The 20,067-nt window shown below is 42.3% G+C and overlaps 1 protein-coding gene across 1 annotated transcript; it reads left to right on the top strand.

The window, feature by feature from the left end:
* The first annotated feature begins 15,046 nt into the window (after positions 1 to 15,046).
* Positions 15,047 to 16,227, top strand: LOC114293576 (uncharacterized). The gene is made up of 2 exons (XM_028237667.2): positions 15,047 to 15,491; positions 15,666 to 16,227. Exons 1-2 carry the CDS (start codon positions 15,244 to 15,246, stop codon positions 15,877 to 15,879), a joined length of 462 nt encoding a protein of 153 aa, XP_028093468.2. The 5' UTR covers positions 15,047 to 15,243; the 3' UTR covers positions 15,880 to 16,227.
* The last annotated feature ends 3,840 nt before the right edge of the window (positions 16,228 to 20,067 follow it).

Below are 20,067 nucleotides of genomic sequence, written 5' to 3'. Positions count from 1 at the left end.
CAGATCTCCAGATTCAACCGTGCTTCTCCTCCCCCGGTCACCCCCAAGCAAACGGCCAAGTTGAGGTCACCAACCGTTCCCTTCTGAAAATCATCAAAACCAAGCTCGAAGCTGCTAAAGGCCTTTGGGCTGAAGAACTACCAAATGTACTCTGGGCTTACCGAACCACTGCTCGCACTCCCACTGGTGAAACCCCTTTTCGCCTAACATATGGCGCTGAGTCGGTTATTCCGGTAGAAGTCGGTTTGCCCACTCCCTGGATTTTACATCCGGATCTGGCTGCAGCTGAAGAACTCCACCGAACAGACTTGGACCTCGTCGAAGAGCTCAGAGAGACCGCCACTGTCAGATTGGCTTCGTACCAGCAGAAAATGAGAACACACTACAACCGCCGAGTTCGACCACGAGAGTTCTCCGTAGGGGACCTTGTCTTACGAGAAGTGACTCTTGCCACAAAGAATCCAATCGAGGGCAAACTGGCAGCCAAATGGGAGGGGCCCTACGTTGTGAAAGCCCGACCATGACCAGGCACTTACCGACTTCAAGACATGGAAGGCCGAGACCTGCCCCATCCCTGGAATGCAGAACATTTGAAGCGTTACTACCAATAAGTCCATACTTTTGTATTGTCAACATTGTTGTATTCCCCTTTCTATACATAATGTAAATTCCGACTGGTGACCTCGGTTTTCATAATTCAACTGTCTCTATGTGGCCCCAATAACTTTTCCACTTGCAGCACTTCAAAAGCCTCGACCAGACCGAGCACTTTAAAAGCCTCAGCCAGTCTGAGCACTTCAAAGCCTCGGCCAGACCGAGCACTTCAAAAGCCTCAGCCAGACGGAGCACTTTAAAAGCCTCGGCCAGACCGAGCACTTTAAAAGCCTCAGCCAGTCTGAGCACTTCTAAGCCTCGGCCAGACCGAGCACTTCAAAAGCCTCAGCCAGACTGAGCACTTCGAAAGCCTCGGCCAGACCGAGCGCTTCGAAAGCCTCGGCCAGACCGAGCGCTTCAAAAGCCTCGGCCAGACCGAGCATTTCAAAGCCGTGGCCAGACCGAGCACTTCAAAGCCTAGCAGAACCACATTTTCAACACTTAGTCACATTATGAAGTTTCTTCACAGTTCCAGGACCACGTTTTTCCTAGTTAAATTCCTCACGTACTCTCACGTATTTCATTCACTAATCAGATTATTCGCCAACTATTTAGTTACAATTTGCAACCTGCCTCTTACTCCAATTTTTGAATTACCTCTTACTCCAATTTTTGAATTATCCTTTCAATTTTCATACAACTCCAATCGCACTCCGCAGGCAGGAACTTTTAACTTTCATTTTACACGATATTTTTATTGACCCAATCTTTACGACCAGTTTTTATCATAACACTTCATTCATTCTGGCAACATAAGCAAAATAAATAAAAATTCAACTGGCAACATAAGCCAAATAATCTTTGTACACAAATTCATTACAAGTAAATTCTTCATACGTTCATTCACTCCTTTACAATGTGTTCACAAGTTCAAAAAAAAAAAAAAAAAAAAAAAAAAAAAAAAAAAACATAGAGCACACCCAGCTTTCCTTCCCCTTGGCTATTCCTCCTCGCTAGATGCCAGATCTTCTTCTTCAATACCTTCGTGCAGGGGGGTCTGGGCCACATCATCTTCCCCTATCGTCACATTACTAAGGTCCAAGTGTGGGAACAGCTCTTCAGCTCTGCGCTTGAACATTTTCCAACCGCTGTCCCAGAACTCGGCCATTTCGTGCTTATAGAAATCTGACTGCTGAAAGCTTTCAATCACCTCTGTCTCTGTCCTACCTCCAGCAGTCTTCCTTGATGGGCCCACCCCCCGACTCTTGACCCGCTAGACTCCTAGCGACAGCGGCGTCCACCACCATCTGAAATTCGGAGGACCCCATATATTGCTCCACTGCTGCGACGCACAGATCAGGGTAGGCCGCCTTTTCAGACGCCGCCTTCGCCCTCTCCTCGTCCAGCTCTCTTTGCAGGGCCCCCCTTTCAGCCGCCGCCGTCGCCCTCTCCTCCTCCACCCCCTTCTTCAGACTCTCCAGCTCCGCCACCGCCTTCGCCTTCTCTATCTCTCACGCCCTCAGAAGCCTCCCCTTCTCCTCCTCTGCTCTGGCGCGCTCCTCCCCCAACTCCTTCAACAAATCTCCAATTCCGGAATCCGCTTCATCCTTTTGCCTAACCAGCTCTTCATTGCTGGTCATGGCCTCTTCATGCCGCTCGACTGCCACGGCGCAGGCCCTCTCAGACTCTTCCAACTTTTTCTGTTCACCAGCCAGTTGGAACTCGAGCGACACGACCTTACGGCGTGTGTCCTCGAGCTCCAACTTGACTGCTGGCAGATCGGCATGGGCAGTCTTCCTGTCGGCACTGTCCTTCCTCAATTTGGCCAACTGGACCCTGGCCTCCTCAGCCTTCAACTTGGCAGCCCCTGCCTTCCTAAGGAGGGCCCCTGCCAAGGTAGTTACCTCCATTTGGGCGGAGCATAACCCCCTCAGCAGGTTGGCCTCGTTATACCCTGATGCCGCGCGCAGAGCCGTCTCCTCCACAATCTTCACCAGGCGGTCTGCCACCGCTCTGGCTGGGCCTTCTTCTCCCTCTAACCTTCCAGCTACCGCGCGCGCATGATAGATCACCGTATCCAGACGAACCCCTCCTTCCTGGGGGTCGGTCCTCTTCTGGACCTGTTCCATTCCGCTCGGCACTGCCTCAGTCGACCCAGCCTCTACTTGCACTGATGGAGCAATCTCCACAACCTCCACCGTTGGGATGATCTCCACCACCTCTGGGGCATCCTTGGCCACGGGGACCTCCACCTCAGTTGGGGCCGCCCTAGCCCTCTTGGCCCCAGATGCATCTGCTGCTTCCTCTGGGGCACTCCTCTTCTTCTTCTTCTTTTTTAGAGCCTCCACCGCCTTTCCAGCCTTTTCCTTTATAGGGTCTATAGGCGGCGGCCGCGGCTCAAAACTGCTTAAGTCTTTTTCACCCAACGGCCTTGGGCGCGGTCGGATTCTCTCCCGCGCGATCGGTTGAGGCGGACGGTCCCTCTGCGCCTCCTTGAACTTCGCGGCCTTTGCCAGAATGGCCCGATCCTCTATCTCCTAAGCTTTTCTCCTCGCCTCCAATTCCGCCCGGCCGAGGTCTCCGCTTTTCGGCTGCAGTCCCAGCCCCGCCTCAAACAGTGCAGACGGTTGGACAAGCTCGTCCCATCTGGCCTTCTCTCTCTCTCTCCACTCCTTCACCCGCTTCACCCTCTCTTCCGCCATCGCCCCCAGTCTCAACTCCATCGACCTGGTTGGCACCTTCCAGATGGTGCGCACCCCCATCCCCCCATTAATAGTCACGTAGAACCACCGTGGCCGCCACCCCTTGATTGACGTGGGCAGCCCCGCCACCAATCCCCTCCCCATCACCGCCTATAAGGTGACCCAAGTTTCTTGCTGCCCCGACGCCTTGTAACACGAAAAGAACTCGTCTACCGTCATGGCCTCCCCCCCATTCACCTTAGGCCACGCACTCGCACAGGCCAGCAGAATCTTCCAGGCATTGGGCATCAATTGCCCCGGCGCTACCTCCAGGCGATTCAGCACGTCAACCACCACTTGAGGCAGTGGCGACCTCAGCCCCCCTTTTAGCGCCTCCTCGTACAGGGAAAACTCCCCTGGCCTCGCAGTAGACGGCCTCTCCCCTGATGTTGGCAGCAGTAACTCTACCTCCGCCGGAATCTGGTACCGCTCCCTAATCACCTCCAAATCCGCCACCGTGAGTATGGATTTGTCCGCCTTAGTGTGCCACTGCTCTGGCTCCACCTGGCTTAGTGGCTTTGGGGCCAATATCAGGGTCGACGCCCGCGATTCTCCCACCGTCTCACCCACCCCCGCCCCCACAATCCGTGCCTCCGTCCTGTATTGCGCTGCTAACTCCTCCCCATCATCATCCCCCAGCGGATCCACTCTCACATTGGCTACTTCTTCCTGTGCCATCTCTAGGGTTTGCTTACAAATCACTTCTGACGTAGGCGCAAGGAAGTTGAGAGAATGCTACACAGATATGTCGTATGCAGTGAAGGAATTAACACTTGGGTATTTTGGGTTTTTGTACACAGGTAGTTGAAACGCATTATACCAACAACCCACGGTTTACCTGTATTCCATGAATCCGCATTAATTTTCGCTCGTTTCAAAACCTTTCAAATCAACGGCCAAAGCCGCCTTTTCAAAACCCCACTCGTGACCTATCGTTTCATTTTTGCTTCAACGCTTCACTTCCCCCACGATATTACCACATGTATGGCCACGATGCACTGTCCCCTCCCCTTCCCCTGTCCTTTCCATTTCAAATCATCACATGGCCCCACCATACCCCCTCTCTTTTCGAGCCCCGCGCCGTCCTGGTCGGCAAGCCCCACGGCCGACCCCTCTCACTCGGCCACCCTCGCGGTCGGCACGCCTCTCGGTCGACCCCTCTCACTCGGCCACCCTCGCGGTCGGAACGCCTCTCGACCGACGCCTCCCGCTCGGCCACCCTCACGGTCAGCTTCTCCCGATTCAATCACCCTGGCGATCGGCACGGCTTTCCGTAGACCTCTCCACTCGGTTCGAACTTCTCTTCCTTATTACTATTCCCTTCGTTGGACTAAAGCTGCACTCGGAAATGGGGGACTACTGACATGGACAGGCCCACGAGGCATACAGCTCACGGCAAACCACCCCGAACCCATCGCTTTGGACCCATAGCATAACTTGGTTGGCAAAGCCCAGGACAGCTGGAGGCCACCTGGACGTGGAGGGCCAAGGGCATTCGGACACATGACAGATGAGACACAGGCCACATCAGCAGACAAAGATCTGCAGAGTTATTGCCACAACACATCACCATTAATGCAGCCCATCACAGCATTTATTACGACAACACCTCCCCGTCGGAACAGAGCCCCCTCACCCTGAACAAGGTAAGCTACGGCACAGGCTTTCGGTGGAAAGGGGGCACGTCACAAGGGACAGTGAAATGATTACCAAAGGATATAAGCAACAAGAGAAGCACAAGAAAAAGGTTAAGCTTTTTATCTCTCCATCTTCTTCCCTACATCTTCCTGTTTTCCTCTACTAATTCTCTCGCCGGAGGGTTCACTGGGGGACTGCCCCGTTCCCCTTTGGACTTGCTTGCAGGTCATTTGACGGAATCACCACCCGAAACCGGAACCTGAAGAACCTGGGCTAGCCTGACCCATCCACCCGGGACGGACTGTATCATCAGTTATGAACTTTAATCCTAAGTTGAAATATGCGTGCTTGGGCTAGGGCATGCCTAGTAAATAACACGTATAGTAGCGAATTTTAGAAAAATTAATTAACCGCACTTGATTATTTAACATAAGCTCCGCTTTTGTTTACTTAAATCATTTTAAAACCAATTCTTTTATCTTTCTAATTAATTTGCAAAAACACCGATTTGTTCGTAAAACATGTCCCAAAACTAAACATGTTGTAATTATTTATCAGAAAGAGGCCCAAGACCTTTAATAACAAATGTTTAAGTAACATTTTTTTTAAAGGGACACTTGCCAGTAAGTCTCATAGACAAAGTTCAAAATTCATCTAATTTCAAAGCAAAACACTTGCACCAATTAGTACATATTTTTAATTGTTACCAAATTTTTATTTATTTTTTATTTTTTATAATTTTAAAAACGCTGTTACATTTCACTACCGCTGGACTTCCTTCAAACGGTCACCGGAGACTTGCCGGAATATTCAACTTCATCGGGAAGTCGTTGGGGTATCGCCGGAGTGTTCTGAACGTCACTGAAGGTCGCCGGAATGTCCAAAATGTTCATTGAACGTTAAGAACATCATCGGAGACTCACCAGAATGTCCAGAACATTGCCGGAAAAAAAATTGGAGAAATTATAGTGAAAAAACATAGCAAAATATGCTAAATATTGATAAACTGAAAGAAAAAAAAAATAACAACAAAAAACAACAATGAGAAAAAGTACATTATTTTTTAATTTTTGTAGGGTTTAAGCAAATAATCTCCAATATTGATCAAACTAAAAAGTAGGCTTTAAAAATGTAAAATGTTATAGTTTCAAAGTATGATTCTATTAAGCATTTATGCTTATTAATCGAACTGAAAAACATGTTATGAAACTGCAAAATTTTACAGTTCTAAAGAACGTTACGAAATTGTAAAATTTTACAGTTTTAAAGCATGATTCATTTCAATACCAAAAAAATTGAAACTGTAAAATTTTACAGTTTTCACCACCTGTAATTAAAACTTAAAAATAACTTGTTCAAAACTTAAAAATTTTCTCCATTAAAATAGGAAAGTAGAAGTGTATAGCAAAGAAAAGGTAGAAAAATTGAGAAATCGAATGAGAGAAACAGATATAGAGGGAATATTGTACTCCTGCAATTATTTTTAGTTTAGATCTAGTCATATCTCATATAGATTTACTCAGATCTGATGAGTAGATCTGCTCATCTTCTTTGCCAGAAACTCGTTTCTTTCGCCGTTTGTGAGGATGAAGTAAGAAGTCGATAGTCGGTGGTTGCCGATGAACCCCAAGCAATGATGGTCGTCTGTCACCAGTGACCATATATTAGAAAGAGAGAGAAGAAGCAAAGCATGGTCACCAGTCACCAAAAATCAGGAAAAGAAAAAGCTAGAGAAAAACGAACACAGAGAAGTTTGAAGAAGAAAAATACATATATAGTGGACTTTTGAGAGCATTTAAAAAGTTATGGAACTAAATAGACTTATCCTCCTTTAAATATGACTTCCAAGTAATTTGCCCTGTTAGAAATGGGCGCCCATGTGGCATAACTCTTTTCAGCCTTTTGAACCTTATCCAAATGGATTTTGAATTTGAATTCAAACCTATTTGGATAACCACTCAGGATATATATCTATCATATCCTGATATGGATAGATGATATAGATATCAGATATTATCTCATATAACTAATATAGATAAATGAGATAAATAGATTATATATCTGATATATGGGATATGGGTGATTATGGGAAAATAACGTATATTTGAGTTTTTCCCATATACTGACTCTCTCCCAAAAACAACGATCAAAGCCATTTGCACTGTGGTTTGTGTGGGTGATATTCACTATTGTAATATCACCCCATTGCTGGGTTGATTGACCAGATTTAGGAAGCACGTGATTTACCCATGAGATCATTCAATACAGACTCTGTTTGAAAGGTATGACCATAATTTTTTATTTCGCTGCGTTATACTTTGTTTACATTGGTATCAGAGCTTTAATGGATATTTTCGTGTTTCCTTTAATCATGTGTATATTTTTATATGTATATGTATACATTATATACATGAATGTTTGTAAAGGAGGAAAAAAATCTACTTTTATTAGATTAAGAGCATAAATATTTTTTTTATGTTCATTAATGTCTTTTTTAATATCATAAATGGTTTTATTTTGAAAAAAAGAGTCCGGCAGTACAAATATCGGACCAGAAAACACCCTGGAAGGCGGCGCGTGGTCTGCATGCACCACCTGACGCTGTGAGCCGCTCTCACGCGCTGCCACGCGCCAGATGCCCTGCCAACGCGCCTACACGCGCCATCACGCGGGCGTTAGCGGCGCTGTCCACGCGCGCCCTCCGCGCCACGCACGCGCGCCGTGCCCTGAGCCACGGGCTAAGCCGCGCTCTGAGCAGCGGGCTAAGCCGCGCGCCAAGCCGTGTGCTAAGCCGCGCCGTTTTCCTCCGACGGCTTGGCTGGCTTGGCTGCTGATGAATAAGGCACTGTTTGTTTTGTTTTTAATTCTGTATCGCATTAAATGGTCATAATTAATTCATTACATATTTGTTTTATGCGTGGTTTGTGCTGTTAGACTCAGAATTAATTTTTCTACATTTTGTAAAATTTTGAAAATTTTACGAAAATATAAAATATTTTTTCTGTGTTAATAATTCATGTTTTATGCTTTAAAATGCTTCTGGTATTGCATAAATAATTTTCTAGGGTTAAAATTTTTATTGTAGACTTCTAAAAGGTTTTACTATTTACTGGTAATCTTGTCTCAGTTTATCAGTTTCTGGATTTTTTATTTCTAATTTTATGTGTATTTATTAGTTATTTAAAATTTCAGAATATTTCAGAAAAATTCAGAATGATGTACAATTTAATTATGGCATAATCTGAATATTGTTTCTGTATATCAGTTTCTGGATTTTTTATTTCTAATTATATTTGTGTTTATTAGTTATTTAAAATTCCCGAAAATTTCAGAAAATTCCAGAAAATTTCAAAATGATGTACACTTTAATTATGGCATAATCTGAATATTGAATACAACATATTTTTTGGGTTTGTAATATGTTGCAATTAAAGAAGCATGATTATTTATTTATTTATTTATTTGAATTCCATTATTAAATAAATATAGCATGAGTTGTTTGTAAATTTACATTGAGATGCTATTGTATGGAATTTATCATGCTTTGTATATGCCATAAGTAGTGGGAGATTGTTTGATTGTTTTTTGCGCATGGGATTAAATTAAATTTTGATAATTATCACTAGAGGCGCAAGAGATGATTACGAGCATAGCAAATTTTCGATCTTGAGACATGTGTAAAATTATCATTATTTAATTTAGATTCTTTTTGCTGCAAAATATTTTGTTTTGTGTTGCTATCATTAATATCTCCTGCGCATTTGTTTACTCTGTATGTAGAAATGGCTGCTAAGACAGTGGTGGCAGACTTAACTAAGAGAGAGAAATTGGATGGCGACAATTATGATATATGGCGCCGTAAGATCCAATACCTCCTCAATAAGCAAGAAGTGTTGACCATACTTGAACAAGTGATGGTTGAGCCAGAGCAAGGCAATACAGCTCAACATCGTCATGATCTTGAAGCCTTTCAGACTTGGCGTAACAAAGATCGGTGTGCGAGCTTTACTATGTTGAGCAGCATGCATAACGACTTGATTAGTGAGTTTGAGCATTGCCCGACTGCATTTGAGATGTGGGAAGCTCTCAAGCAAAAGTTTGGTATTACCTCTTTGGCAAAGCTACGTGGGCTGACTATGAAGTTTGACTCATATCAGAAAAGGGCGCATCACTCGATGAAGCAGCATTTGAGAGTCATGTCAGCTATGATACGTGAGCTTGCGGATGCTGGGCACAATTTGACTCAAGAGCAGCAAGTACAGGCTGTGATACGCTCTCTGCCAAATTCTTGGGAGCAGATGAAGCAGAACATGATGCATAATGAGAGTGTGAAAACATTCGAAGACATATCGCGTCATTTGGAGCTAGAGGCTGAGCGCCTTGAGGCGGCTAAGTCTGATGGTTCTGCTATGGTGGTTGAGTCAAGCTCACGTAGGACTTCTCAGTTCAAACGTGGAAAAGCAAAATGTGCCCCTAAGAAACAAGCAGCAGCTGCGCTTAAGCCCAATGGCGCTAGAAATTTCAAGCGTAGAGGCAAGAGAGGTAGTAAGAAGGCAAAGGCTAAATTGACATGCTTTAATTGTAACAAAGAAGGACACTTCGCTCGGGATTTCCCTGAGCAGAAGAAGGTACTCCCTTACTTAATTTCTCGCATTCAATGCTTTGTGTCTAGTCAAACATTAATTGCTCATTCTCCTCATTTTTGGGTGGTAGACTCCGGAGCAACAGTCCACATCGCGAGGGACAGAGTAGGGTTCGTTGAGTATCGCCAAGTACCTGCTGGGAGCAAAAAAGTTTACATGGGGAACGAGTCCAGTGTGGAGGTGCTTGGCATTGGCACATTCAAGCTGGAAATGCGACGAGGGCGCACCTTGTATCTTCATGATGTTCTTTATGCTCTGGATATTCGGCGAAACTTAGTTTCAGTTATTAGCATGATAAGCCTTGGTTTTAGTTTTTGTTTTGAGAATAATGGTGTTAGCATTTATTTGGGAACAATTTTTTATGGTTTTGGTTATCTTTCAGATGGTTTTTTAGTTTTGGATGTGGATGATTCTAGTCTTAATAAAAATGCCAATGGCTCTGTTTCTAATATTGCATCTTTTTGTGATAATGATTCTATGAGATGGCATGCTAGATTAGGCCACATAGGGCAAGACAGGATGACTAGATTGGCTAGAGAAGGTCTTTTAGGCCCACTCGCTAGAGTCACTTTGCCTACTTGTGAGCATTGTCTTGCTGGAAAGGCAACAAGGAAACCATTTGGGAAAGCCATAAGGGCATCTATCCCATTGCAACTTATTCATTCTGATATATGTGGACCAATGAATGTGAGGGCAAGGCATGGAGCCCCTTATTTCATCACATTTATAGATGATTGCACGCGTTTTGGTCATGTCTATTTGATTTTTCACAAGTCAGAAGCATTGGATTGCTTTAGACGGTATGTTAATGAGGTTAAGAATCAATTAGACAAGAGCATTAAGGCTCTAAGGACTGACTGAGGACGTGAGTATCTATCTGAGCAATTTAAAGTGCTCTATGAGGAAAAAAGAGTTATCAGGCAATTGACAATTCCTAGGACTCCGCAACAAAATGGTGTAGCGGAGAGAAGGAATCACACATTGCTTGACATGGTTAGATCAATGATGGCGCAAGCTAATCTTCCAATTTCTTATTGGGGAGATGCTTTGTTGACTGTTGCCTACGTCCTTAACCGTGTGCCCTCCAAATCAGTTCCTTCCACCCCATATGAGATGTGGACTGGCAAAAAGCCTGATTTGGGCAATTTACGGCCTTGGGGTTCGGCAGCTTACATATACAACGCTTCTCATAAGTTTGGGAAGTTGGGCCCTAGAGGAAAGAAGTGTATCTTCATTCGCTATAGTGAGCATTCTAAGGGCTATGTGTTTGTTGGGGAGCATCCGGATGGAAGTGTGACTGAAATTAAGTCACGAGATGTGGGTTTCCTAGAGGAGGATTTCCCTAGCAGAGGTGAGGTAACTAGAGAAGTAGAACTCTATGAGATGGAGGATCTACTTGAAAGCGCACCTAGTAGCCTAGTAGAGAATGAGGAAATATTCCTCAAGCTCCTAGGGACAGTGGGAGCGATCTACCTGCCTATGGATTAGATCCAACGGATGAGGATTCTCAGGATTCTCAGCTACGTAGAAGCAAACGTGGAGCTACACCCCGTCGTCGTTTTGAGATTGAAGGGGAAGCATTCATGATTGCTCCGAGTGATGAGATGGAGCCTAAGAATCTCAAAGAGGCTCTCTTATCCCCTGCTAGTAAAGAATGGAGTACTGCAATGCATGAAGAAATAGAGTCTATGAAGAAAAATCATGTCTGGGACTTGGTTGATTTGCCGCCAGGGCGCAAGACTATTGGGAACAAATGGGTTCTCAAAATCAAGCGCAAGGTGGATGGTTCCATAGAAAGGTATAAGGCTCGCCTAGTGGCGAAAGGTTACACCCAACGAGAGGGCGTGGACTATGAGGAAACTTTTTCACCAGTTGTAAGGTTTGCCTCTATTCGCCTAATCCTGGCCATAGTAGCTCAGTTGGACTTAGAGCTATATCAGATGGACGTTAAAACTGCATTTCTCAATGGAGAATTGGATGAAGAGATCTATATGGATAAACCAGAAGGCTTTGTGGCAGTAGGTCAGGAGCGCAAAGTTTGCGAGCTTCAACGATCTATTTATGGCTTAAAGCAATCATCCAGACAGTGGAATCTGAGATTTCATCGAGCCATTGTTTCTAATGGGTTTACGATGATTGATGAAGATCACTGTGTGTACGTTAAGCGGTCCAAGGACATTTTTCTGATATTGTCATTATATGCAGATGACATACTATTGGCTGGAAATGACAAAGAGATGATTGTCGCCACTAAAATGTGGTTGTTCTCTACATTTGAGATGAAGGACATGGGTGAGGCGAGTTATGTGCTCGGTGTTAAGATCTTTAGGGATCGCTCTAGGAGACTTCTTGGTTTGTCTCAAGAGACTTACATTAAGACTATTCTAGAGCGATTCCAGATGTAGAGCTGCAAACCCATTGACACTCCTGTTGTAAAAGGCGAGAGCCTAAGTCTTGATATGGGTCCTAAGACTCAAGAAGAAAATGAAAAGATGGCCCGTGTTCCCTATGCAAATGCTGTTGGAAGCTTGATGTATGCTATGATGTGTGCGCGTCCTGACATTTGTTATGCAGTTAGATTGGTGAGTCGTTACCAATCCAACCCAGGACCAGCTCATTGGAAAGCAGTTAAGAGGATATTACGATATCTTAGAGGGACTGCAGATTACACACTTTGCTACCAGAGTTTAGATCTACATCTAGTTGGCTATTGTGATGCTGACTGGGGAGGAGACCTAGATGAGCGTAAGTCTACTTCAGGATATGCTTTCTTGCTTAGCGATGGCGCTATTTCTTGGAGCAGTAAGAAGCAATCCTGTATCGCCTTATCGACGATGGAGGCTGAATTTGTGGCTTATTATTCATCTGTCGTTCAGGAAGCCGTGTGGTTGAGGAGATTCCTTCAGCATTTGGATGTTGTCACACACACTTCAGACCCTGTGACTATCCATTGTGACAGCATGGCTGCACTCGCTTACGCTAAGGATCCTAAATACCACGGCAGAACCAAACACATTGATGTGAGGTTCAACTTTATCAGAGACATTTTGGCGTAGAAAGAAGTGATCCTGGAGCACATCCCTATGAGTCGCATGGTTGCGGACCCTTTGACTAAACCCATTGCTAGAGATGTTTATCTTACTCATGTTAGGGCTTTAGGACTACGTAGGTGGTGATTTTTTTATATGTATTCAGTTGAACTCATTTTTTTTTTGGGGATATTTATGCCATTAGTATTCATATTTGTTTCTATTACACATTTATGTTTACTACTTTTAGCAATGGTTTGTGAATTAGCATACACAAAATAATTAAATTGATGTTAGCAGGCAAGATTGGCTCACTCACACGAGCAATCACCCTGAGCGCTAGGTAGCGAGTAAGGATGAGACTAGAAGCTAAAATTATCCACTAGCTATGTCGCCTTGGTTGGAGCCAAGATGAGGTCTTGTTAGAGACCGACCATGGATATGATAGTACCCACTTTTTTATGATGTGCCTGTTATGGATAGCCAGATGCGAGATCTCATTTGATGCCTGAGAGGCGAACAAATAGAGAATTCGAGTTAGACGCTAGGAAGCGACTTGTGCGCTTAAGGGCGACTAGACTAAGATCTGTATAGTGTGTGAGTTTAACATCACTCTTTGGAAGAGTTACTCCACTATAACGTGCATTCATACTGCATGTACTTATCGACCCGTTAGCGAGATGAAAGAATGGATCCCTGCTTCTTTACCGTGTGAGTCCTAAAAGTCATTTTTCCCTAAATGACTTCACTTTGTGCCTTTTGTGACCTTTGACTATGTCATAAGATAAGGAGTTGATGTTCAACTACTTTGGTATGTTGCCTGCGGTCATGCATGATTCGGCTTTAAGGGACATTACTGGGAAAGCGGTCAATTTCAAATTGAATGATATGAGGGTGAAGGGAAGATCATCTAGTTCTACATCTCTGCTCTATATTCAATGTCGACAACTCACATCACTCTTTATAGGATGCTGATTGGGTGTGAATATAATGTGGGACCTAGGAGAGTCAAGCATGCTCTTTGAGGGATTAGAGATGTTTTTGGACTGATGTAGCTAGATGGGTCTGGGTACATGAGACACTATTTCTGTTCTTTTTGGGTTGATGTCTCTATGCTGACTCATATTGAGTTTCTAGTATAGAGCTCCCACATGCAGGTGTTCTTAGCGGTCGCACGGTGCATTAGCTAGTATGAGATTGTTCATTTTTTGGGAGATTGAGATAGAGATGTGGCAGTGTCATGCCAACTCATGAGCGAGTGAGAGATGTTAGAAATGGGCGCCCATGTGGCATGACCCTTTTCAGCCTTTTGAACCTTATCCAAATGGGTTTTGAATTTGCATTCAAACCTATTTGGATAACCACTCAGGATATATATCTATCATATCCTGATATGGATAGATGATATAGATATCAGATATTATCTCATATAACTAATATGGATAAATGAGATAAATAGATTATATATCTGATATATGGGATATAGGTGATTAAGGGAAAATAACGTATGTTTGAGTTTTTCCCATATACTGACTCTCTCCCAAAAACAACGATCAAAGCCATTTGCACTGTGGTTTGTGTGGGTGATATTCACTATTGTAATATCACCCCATTGCTGGGTTGATTGACCAGATTCAGGAAGCATGTGATTTACCCACGAGATCCTTCAATACAGACTCTGTTTGAAAGGTATGACCATAATTTTTTATTCCGCTGCGTTATACTTTGTTTACATGCCTTTTAAAAATATGTTTTTGTCGTAGACAATTGGTCTCTTGAGATCGAAGTGAGTTACTTTGATAGACTAAGTCAGAGAATGACATTCTTTTTTTGAAAAGATTTATTTTTATTTCATGTAGTAAGAAACAAAAAGTATATGTAGCCTTAGTCGCTTTCATCCATTATATACTTGTGCAATCTCCCAACCTTATTTTGACATACAATTTCCCCAAACTTGAAATGCAATGCATAAAGTAATTACATATCCGAGGGTTAATATTACAGACCAACTACTACTTAAACATTTTTAATACCCAAAAATGCACTCTGGCTTAAATTAGGAGATGACCTGCACACAGAACAAATAACTAGCATAAGGGGCATGGCCTCTGATGTTATGGGTGGCAATGTTCTGGTGCCTCTCATGTCTATAATAGAGGATTATGTGGCGTTCAAATATTGGCTTGAGTTAAGAACATTTATAATTCACAAATTTAATAAGATTGGTTTGCGAATTTGATGAGCTCTTCCAACTATATTCACAAAATTTTCTACCTCATTTGTCAATCTGTGTGAAAATAGGGAAATAGGTGTTATAAAATGATTACTTGGTCATTTAACAACTTCTGATGAGAAACATTGGAGGTGAAAATAATTTATTTATTTTTATTTTTTTGATAGTCCTGGGGGTTTGAAATGTTCAAATGTGCACAAACCTACAAGCAAGATACAAGGTCCACGTTTCCCTTTGTGTAGTAGAGAGATCCTATTCTAACTTGAAACCACCCATGACACTAACCACAAACCTCTCAAACAAACTCAAAATATGATCCACAACACTACATTGCTGCATCACCCAATTTAGATTAGAGGAGAGGCATGGATAACTTCAAAGGAATCACTACTACATTGTGCATTTTCTGGCTCATTACATTGTCCCATGAGATTGTCGCCACGGTTGGAGGCGGACACCAATCCGATGTTGAAAATAAGGAACAAAAACCATCTGCTACTGAGGTTGTAAGAGACATATACGCTCTAATCACAAGATCCACTGTAAGTTCTTGGGACAAAGTCAAGTCTTTTATCAATGAAATGCAGACACAATTTGTTCCTCCAGATTTAGAGTAAGTATGATGAAATTTGGCAGGCACCCTTTCCTTTTGATCATCCGTTTTTTTCTTTTTCTTCTCAATACACTACTCTTTTTTTTCTTTTTCTTTCTTGGGCTTTACAAGTTAAATGTATATCTATACATCATGTCTAAATTGATTCTGACTAATCTTAGAAAATGGAGTTAGTTTCAGAAAAAGATATGGAGATAAGTTTGAAAGTGGTGGTGGTGGAGAAAAGATGAAAGAGGCAGCTGAGAAAAGTTTCGAAACGAGCAAAGTGACAGTGGAAGAATCTGCTAAATCGGCAGCCAAGGTAATGGGAGAAGCAATGCACAAGACGACCAAGAAGGTGAGGGAGACCGTCTCTGATGCAGATAATGATTCCCATGACGAGCTTTGATTGATGCTTTGTGTTTAGTTTCAGGCACTTGCTGGTTGTAAATCTCTACTCCCTTATGTTTTACTTAAAATTTCATGACCATGGATAATAAACTATGATTATGAAGGGGGAAAGAAAAAAAAAAAAAAAGGTGGTCGCCTTGCATTGGAATGAGGCTGTTTCAAGTTATAGTAAAACTAGGAATACAGAAAGAATTTAAACACACACAAAAATATATATATGTGGATGACCAAGTTTTTACAAGATTTGTTAGTGGGACACTCAAAAAAATCTTGTCTATCGATGTATTTTTTTGTGTTCCTAAACTTATTGTTGATATTATAATACAGGGAGATGGGTTTGGACAGAGCATAGGATGATATAGTTTTGGCAGGCCTGGGCATCAATTAGGCTATGCTTGGATTTTGCAAAGGATTTGTGGATTTGTTAAAGGAAAACAAAGGGAACGAAAATGTGAAAGCTTATATTCAATTTATGTTTTGCTTTCATTTTCCTTTCCTTCCATAAACGCTTCCTCAAATTTAAGATCCAAACCCAACCTAAATGGTCTAATCTGCTCATAAACTTAAAAAAATATAAAAAATTGTTCTAAATCATGAGAATTCTTCTAATAATGGGGTCTAGGAAAACTAAGTACACGACTTCATCTCAATTTTTTGTTGAAATGACTTGTAAGGGCGATCCAATGCATTATGCTCTGGCTAAAACAAAATTTGGGGAGGGTAAGATGTATGCAACTTATCTCCATTTTCACCACAAAGAAGCAACCTTGAACTTTGTTTTTGAATAGCTCCAATCACCCAACCGGCCTTGAGTGCAGAACGAACAATGCAATAATGTAGAGATTTCGAAAGGATTTTGTGGGATTTTGTAAATCAACTCATATATATTATCTAGAGTATAAGAAATAATTTTTCAATGAAGGCATAATGGTTAGGGTACTGAAAAACGAGTTGGGGAGGTCATTTTATAGAAAAATCAGTATCCAAAATCACGATTAAAAAGGTTTAATGAAAATTGGTGTGGAGATTGACCACACTTCACAGAGCAATCAATCAGTAGCTACTGTTCCAAAATTTATTTCAGGTGATCGCTTACCAATCAATCTCTCAGTGATTGTTAGCTATGGCTGAAAGTGTGATCTTTGGCCAATCAATTGCTCCACTTCAATTAAGGCTAATTTGCATACGTTTTCAAACAAGATTTTGTATTTGATTCAAACTCTTTTTCCCAAAACCTTTTTCAAATTAGTTAAGACATGTATGTAAACCTTACTTCAACAGGTTGGCCTGGTGGTTAAGGTTTGAGGCTTGGGAGTGTGCTTCCTTCATGTCATGGTCTCAGGTTTGAAATCTCATAGGCCAAACAATTTCTTGAGCCAGTCTATATAGGGTTTCTACCCCACCTTAATTAGACCACCAACTAGTGGACAGCGGGTTTGGGCCCCAAGATTAGTCAATCTATTAGGCCGGATACTGAGTTATCAAAAAAGAAAAAAAAAATACCTAAACGAGTAATGGAGCGAAGCTTCCAATCTCAATGTGTTGGGCTGACTGAGTATGACAATTTACTAAACAATCCTTTCACATCAAAATTACCCATTACAACCCGGGCTTTAATTGGGCTACTAGCTAGTGGACGGTAGATTTGGCCCCCAGATTAGTCAGTCCATTGGGTCAGATACTAAGTTACCAAAAAAAAATAAAAGAAAAATCTTATCTAAACAAGTTATGGAGAAAACTTCCAATTTCGATATGTTGGGCCGACTAACTATGACAATTTACTAAAAAGTCCTCACATATCAAAATTACCTCATCACAACACAATTTTGATCACAAAAATAGTCGAGACAAAATAAATTGTTTCAGTAATTAATTAATATATATATATTTTTTTTTTGTCAATTGGAGAATTGTGTCCGTAGAAGTTGAACCCAAAACCTTATACTGCAAAGTGGTGCTATATAACCACTAGGCCAATAGTCCTAGTTAATTCTAATTTTATTCACTTAATCAATTCTCAAAACATTTCCTTTATCATTATTATTAATTTGCAAAATGCATTATTTGTCTCGACCTGACACCGACTAACTGATACTCCCACACAAAAGGAGCGGACTGAGTCAATATTCGTCTATGAGAGGCGCACTTGTATGCCTTTCAGGGCATCCCCCATGTAAATATTATCGGGTAAAACAGCAGAATTTCACCTCTTTCTGTTGCTAAACATAAACCTATCACTTACAAATCATTCATTAGTTTGCCAAAAGGAGTCCAAGATCTTCTGCAATAATATTTAAGATGCAGATTATTAATGTGTCAATGAAAAGCCCCAAAGAAAACAACAGAGAGAAAAGCCCCACGAAATCATTGTGTCAAAAGTACAGAATTGTTAGTCAAAGTGTCTAAACTTGAAAAAATCCCATGAAAGGAAACCATTACCAGAGTGTCATGTTTGGACACAAATTATTTTAAAAATAATAATTGAGAGCACAATTTAAGTTTTATAATTACATTTACATTGACATGATATATGTCATGTATTCGGCATTTATTGTCCTGGCCCCACCTCTAACCAGTTCAGTACATCAGGGGTGTTTGTTTGGGCTTTTTGAGCCAACTTTGAGCTTTTAACTTTGGAAAAATTATTTTGGACTGTTTGGTTAAACTTATTTCAAATAGCTTTTGATTTTAACAATTTATTTTAACTCAAAAAACTGATTCTGAGAAGTTGTTCACCCTTTGCTTCTGATTATCAGTTTCTGCTGTAGACATATTAATTTATGGTTATACTCTTAGTTTTTTTAAAAAAAAATAAAATAAAAAAAAAAACCCAAATGGACTATAGATTATTATTATTATTATTTGTGAGAAATGTAAACAAGTAGTGAATAACAAAAAATAAAAGTTAATTGAAAAAGCTACTTTATAGCTTATTTAACAAACACTACTCACCAACTTAAATCTATAATCCAACAGCTACACCAAACAGATTAACAGCTTTTGATTAAAATCATAATTTATAATCTATTAAGTTATAATCTATAATTTGTTTTAACAACTACACCAAACGGGACCATCAACTACCAGTGGCAGGAGTGTTAATCTCAGGCCCCCGTGCAGCGCCTTTTCGTACAACGCGAACTCCACATCAATCGGTCACCTCCCTCAACGGTCGACCACCACGTCGGTCAGCCACCTTCCTCAACAGTCGATCCCTTCAAAGGTCGACCACCACGTCGGTGGGCCACCTTCCTCAATGGTCGACCACCACGTCAGTCGGTCACCTCCCTCAGCGATCGATCCCAGTCAGTCACCTCTCTCAATGGTCGATCCTTTCAAAGGTCGATCACCACGTCAGTCGACCACCTTCCTCAGTGGTCGGCCACTACGTCGGTCAATCACCTCCCTCAATGGTTGATCCCTTCAAAGGTTGACCATTACGTCGGTCGATCCCCTCCCTCCACGGTCGATCCCTTCACAGGTACACCACCATGTCGGTTGGCCATCTTCCTCAATGGTCGGCCACCATGCAAGTCGGTCGACCACCACACTAGTTGGATCCCCTCCTCGATCGTTGGCCACATCCTCGGTCACCCACCAAACTGCACCCGTTTCCAGTCATTACCTGTCACGCCCACTATCCCTTCCCTCTTTCCCTTTTCGTCATCTCTTTGGCGTCTTGGGGGACTATTATCTTCTTTCTTATTTCCTTCGTTGGACTAAAGCTGCACTTAGGAATGGGGGACTACTGATACTAATGGGCACCCAAGGGGGCCCAGTCCATGGCTCAAAGCCCAGCTTACGGCCTAGGTGTTAAAGCCCAGTAACTGATGGGCACCCAAGGGGGCCCAGCCCAGGGCTCAAGGCCCAACTCACTTAAAGCCCAGTCACTTTGAGAAGCCAATTCTGGCCTAGGACTAATAGCATTCAAACACTTGTCAAGCAGGGAATTAACCACATAAGCAAACAATGATCCTGTAAAGTTATTGCACTCACACATCAGATATTTAATAAGGCCACTATAGCATTAAATGCAGCATGACCCCTCACACCAGAGTATGCAGAATCACTATGAACAATGTTAACTAAGTCATAGACTTTTGGTCAACAAGACAGCTTGGAATGGACAAAAGGATATAAGGAAGCTTTCGGGATACGTTAGAGGTTAAGTTTTTCATCTCCTTCT

The sequence above is a fragment of the Camellia sinensis genome, chromosome 4 (assembly GCF_055761805.1).
Source record: "Camellia sinensis isolate YWXY chromosome 4, ASM5576180v1, whole genome shotgun sequence".
NCBI lineage: Eukaryota > Viridiplantae > Streptophyta > Magnoliopsida > Ericales > Theaceae > Camellia > Camellia sinensis.
Note: the sequence above shows the minus strand (reverse complement) of the source record. Positions and strands in the feature narration are given on the sequence as shown.